Consider the following 5,103-nt stretch of genomic DNA (forward strand, 5'->3'; position numbering starts at 1 on the left):
TCCTTGAGTAACTCTAGCCATCTTCTCTATCTCAAATTCAACTCCTTCTGCTTGAAAAAATATTGAAGGCTCTTGTGATTCATAAATACATCCACATGGACCCCATACAAATAATGCCACCAAATCTTTAGCGCAAACACCACTGCCGCAAGCTTTAAGTCATGAGCTGGATAGTTCTTTTCATGATTCTTGAGTTGCCTAGAAGCGTAAGCTATAACCTTGCCGTGTTGCATCAACACACACCCAAGCCCGATCCTTGAAGCATCGCAATACACCATAAATCCCTTTGTACCCTCTGGTAGGGCTAATACTGGTGATGTAGTCAATCTTGATTTCAATTCCTGGAAACTCCTCTCACAAGCATCAGACCATTGGAATTTAACTGTTTTCTGTGTCAATTTAGTCAATGGAGAGGCAAGAGTAGAAAACCCCTCCACAAATCTCCTGTAGTACCCAACCAAACCTAAGAAACTGCGAATCTCTATTGGAGTGGTAGGTCTGGGCCAATTCTTTACCGCTGCAATCTTCTGAGGATCAACCATAATTCTTTCCCTGGAGACGACATGACCCAAGAACGCAATAGATTCAAGCCAAAATTCACATTTCGAAAATTTTGCATACAATTGATATTGCTGAAGAGTCTGCAGAACTGCCCTAAGATGGTCAGCATGGTCCTCCCGACTTCGGGAATATACAAGAATAACGTCAATGAACACTGTCACAAAGGAGACTAGAAAAGGCTTGAAGAGTCGATTCATAAGATCCATGAAAGCTTCCGGGGCATTTTTAGCCCAAAAGACATCACCAGAAATTCAAAGCGCCCATACCAAGTCCTGAAAGCTGTTTTTTGAATATCCTACTCCATTATCTTCAATTGATGATACCCGGACCGCAAGTCAATTTTTGAGAAACACGTAGCACCTTGTAATTGATCAAACAAGTCATCTATTCTTGGTAGGGGATATTTATTTTTTATTGTGACCTTGTTGAGTTGTCGATAGTCAATACACATCCATAGCGACCCATCATTCTTCTTTACAAAAAAGATCGGTGCGCCCCACGGTGACACACTCGGCCGGATGAAACCCTTTTCGAGCAAATCCTTCAGTTGTTCCTTTAGCTCTTTCAATTCTGCTAGTGCCATTCTATAAGGTGAAATTGATATAGGCTGCATGCCTGGCATCACATCGATCCAAAAATCCATCTCCCTGTCTGGTAGGATCCCAGGGAGTACATTTGGAAATACATCCGGAAATCTATTCACAACTGGTACAGACTCAAGGCTAGGTGCCTCGGCATCGGTGTCTGTAACCCGAACTAAATGATAGATACACCCTTTCTTGATCATCTTCGCGGCCTTAAGGTAAGAAATAAGTCAGCCTTTAGGCACTACATTATCTCCCTTCCATTCAACAACGGGCTCATTAGGAAATTCAAGCCTCATGGTTCTAGTACGACAATCAAGTTTGGCAAAGCACGAATAAAGCCAATCCATTCCCATTATTACATCAAAATCAACCATCCCAAATTTAATAAGATCGGTCATGGTATTTCTACCTCGCACTGTAACAACACAACCTCTATAAACTCGAGCAGCCGTAATTGATTCACCAACTGGAGTAGACACCAAAAATGGCTCATGAAGCTGATCTGGTTCTATCCCAAATTCCATAGCAACAAAAGGTGTAACATAGGACAAGGTGGAACCAGGGTCAATAAGTGCATACACATCATGAGATTGGATAGTCAGAATACCTGTAACAACATCTAGAGAAGCCTCTGCGGTTTGGCGACCACTCATAGCATAGAATCGACTGGGTCCTCCTGAACTCTGCGCACCACCCCTAGCTGCACCACGCCCTGTGGGTGCTGGGGCACCTCGAGCTGGAGAAGGGGCTGAAGATGTAGCAGCTGTTGGACTGGATGACTGTGTTGTGCCCCTACCCGCTTCTTGGCGGGATACACGACAATGCCTCTGAATATGACCCCTCATCCCACATCCATAACATATGGGTAACTACAAATAGAAAACCCCTGAGTGCACCTTCCTGCACCTGGGGCACGGGGACCTCTGCTACTGCTGGGACCTCTCTCCTGACTGACCCCGCTGATGGGATCCCCTGTTGCCCTGACCGGGCCTGAAACGACTCCACTGCTGTTGGCTGGGCCCTGCTGGCAGTGCACTGGCTGAAGACTGTGCAACAGACTGGGACGGCCCTGATGATCCTCCTCTGAAAGCTGATCTTCCCCCACCTAATGACTCTCCATGTTTCCCGTAGACCGGGCCTTACTGTTACCCTCTCTCTCTATTTTGTTCTTTAGTTTACGGTTCTTTGTGGCCTAAGCAAATGCTACCATCTTTCCATAATTCACGTTAGAATTCAACGTAGCCGTAGAAGCCTCATTAATAGTCAAAGGATTAAGGCCCTGAACAAATCGGCGCACTCTGGCCTCCATTGTGGGCAACATATGAATGGCATAGTTGGACAGGCGAGCAAACTCCATGTGGTACTCCCACACACTCCTGCTACCTTGCTTCAGATTTTAAACTCTGTTGCATGGGTTGCCCTTGTCTCAGCAGGCAGGAAATGATCTATAAAGGCATCGGCAAACTTGCTCCACCTTGCCGAAGGGCTCCCCTGCTTATGGGAATCTTCCCACAACTCAAACCACGAATAGGCCACCCCTTTCAGATGATAGGCAGCCAACTCTACTCCTTCTGTCTCAGTTGCACGCATAACCCTAAGGGTCTTGTGCATCTCATCAATAAAATCTTAGGGGTCTTCTTCTGGATTGGCACCCATAAACACCGAAGGGTCTAACTGAAGAAATCTATTTACCCTGGAACTGGTGGAATCCCCTTGTTGGCTAGATAAACTGGGTGCATCATTTGACCTCTGGGCCTGAGAGGCCACTAGCTGGGTCAACATCTGAATAGCTCCCCTAAGATCCCCATCAAAAATACCAGAACCGGAAGCTGGGGCTGGAGGCGGAGAAGGAGTATCAATGGGAGGGATAGTGGTACCCTCCGCAGGTGTAGGAACTGGGGTAGTCTGCTCTGGAATAGAAGAACCAGGCAGGGTGATAGCAGAGCGACTACCCTCATCTGCAGTATCAAGCAGTGATTCATCATCCACTCCTGAGGTGGAATTGGCTTCTTGGCTAATTCTCGCTTTCTTCTTAGGTTCCATTTACTGAAAGATAGAACAATGCACTAATTAGAGAGGGAACAGTTTCACCCCACGATCCAAAATATCAAAGAAGGGTGTTATTCCTAAATGCCCAAGTAGCCTCCAACTTATAGATGTGGTCGACTACACACCGATAAGAAGGACTCTACTAGACACAGCTCTGAGACATCCTAGGACACTTCAAAACCTTGGGCTCTGATACCAAGTTTGTCACGCCCCAACCTCGGGAGGCGCGACCGGCGCTCAATCGAGTGAACCCAACTGAGAAAGCCTTATCGAACACTTACACCCAACTCGATATAATTAAGGAAACCATGCTTTCATTTATTTAAACAATAGGAAGGATTGCACATTCAACATTGTTAGTTCATTTTGCATCACAATCTTAAGCCGTAGTTAAGTTCCCAAGATTCAATACAATTTCACTTTAGACAAACAAGAGTTAGAATTACAACATAGTTCATAGACCCATCCAACACCCGTACATAACCCACACATACGTCTACGGAGCCTCTAAGGATACAAAAGACAATGATGACAACACCGGCAACAAGGCCCCAGCTATACCTCAAAAGTGGATCTCTATATCAAAAGATGTACAATATAGCCCCTTCAAGGAGAAAGGGGCTCACCAAGACTTTGAGAATAAGGTACTTCGCTACGCGCGATCGGCACTATCCGCAATGGAGCCACCTACATTCATTTAAAAATATAGCGCCCCGGGCAAAAGGGACGTTAGTACCATGGAATAGTACTAGTTTGTATAACTAAACACCATCTAGTTAGAAAGAACTTTCATATAAGAATAAGGAAATCACAAGTATAACTCAAACAGTTTAAATGATCACAACATTATCAAATAAAAGAATCATACAATTTTCACATCATTTTCCTATAGCTTTTAGTTTTGGGGCATTTCATATTGTTCATCATTGTCCACAATACCACCGCTATCTTGAGAGGAGTCCGATCTCGACCCGATCGGCTAGGTTGCCTCATTTGAGACATATACATCAATCACAAATACAATACCACTATGTGTGCAGCATGGAGTCCGATCTCGGCCCGATCGGCTAGGCCGCCTTACCAAGGCGTTTTCCTTTTCCATCAATCATCTCATTTCAATCTTTATTTCACATATATCATTTCATAGGCATTTGGGACCACAATTATCACATCATTTCCACTTTCAATGTTAGATTTGTAGTTTAGGATAATATGTACACACAAGGGCAAATAAAATTGTAAGCATAGATGAGTCTTCACATAGATGGCACAATATGTGCAGCTTCAATCTCACCTTAAGGTCTAAGCATCTCAATACATGATTCATATTCCTTGCACCCTTTCAAGTTATCAAGAATAGCACATTGATCATATTGAGACACATCTTTCATGCATATAAGGTCTCAACCTAAAATTCATGTGAAACAATAATCAATACAACAATTCAACTTTAATCTTATCGTATTTACACAAACACCAACGGAGCTCAATTTCTAAAAGTCGGGGTTTTAGCCATACATACCTCAGTAGAGCTTTCCTTAGATCCTTACAATAAATTCCGGAATTTCCTAGCAACTTCAATCTATTTTATGAAAATTATAAGTTGAACCAAGAATTAGAGGCATGAATGAGATTCCAACTCATTTAAGTAAATTATTAAGCACTAAGTGTGCACAACTATTTTAGGACACTTTTGTGAGAGATTTTCATCATCCTATACCAGAATTGTTATCTCTTTTGGTTCACAACCACCCCATACCCCATTATCTTTTATGCATGCAAGATTATCAGCCCTTATACCCATGAAACCCCTTGCTAATCACTTATTTTAATGGAAATTTCAAAATTATAGATGAGGGTACAAGCTCTTACCTCTTAGGGAGAAGACCTAGCAATTTCACTTGAC

At 43.3% G+C, this 5,103-nt stretch overlaps 1 protein-coding gene across 1 annotated transcript; it reads right to left on the reverse strand.

The window, feature by feature from the left end:
* Window positions 1-1,375: 1,375 nt before the first annotated feature.
* Window positions 1,376-1,993, reverse strand: LOC138886071 (uncharacterized). Its single transcript, XM_070167099.1, has one exon. It carries the CDS (start codon window positions 1,991-1,993, stop codon window positions 1,376-1,378), a length of 618 nt encoding a protein of 205 aa, XP_070023200.1.
* Between the last annotated feature and the right edge of the window lie 3,110 nt (window positions 1,994-5,103).

This window comes from Nicotiana sylvestris, chromosome 2 (assembly GCF_000393655.2).
Source record: "Nicotiana sylvestris chromosome 2, ASM39365v2, whole genome shotgun sequence".
In the NCBI taxonomy this organism is placed as follows: Eukaryota; Viridiplantae; Streptophyta; class Magnoliopsida; order Solanales; family Solanaceae; genus Nicotiana; species Nicotiana sylvestris.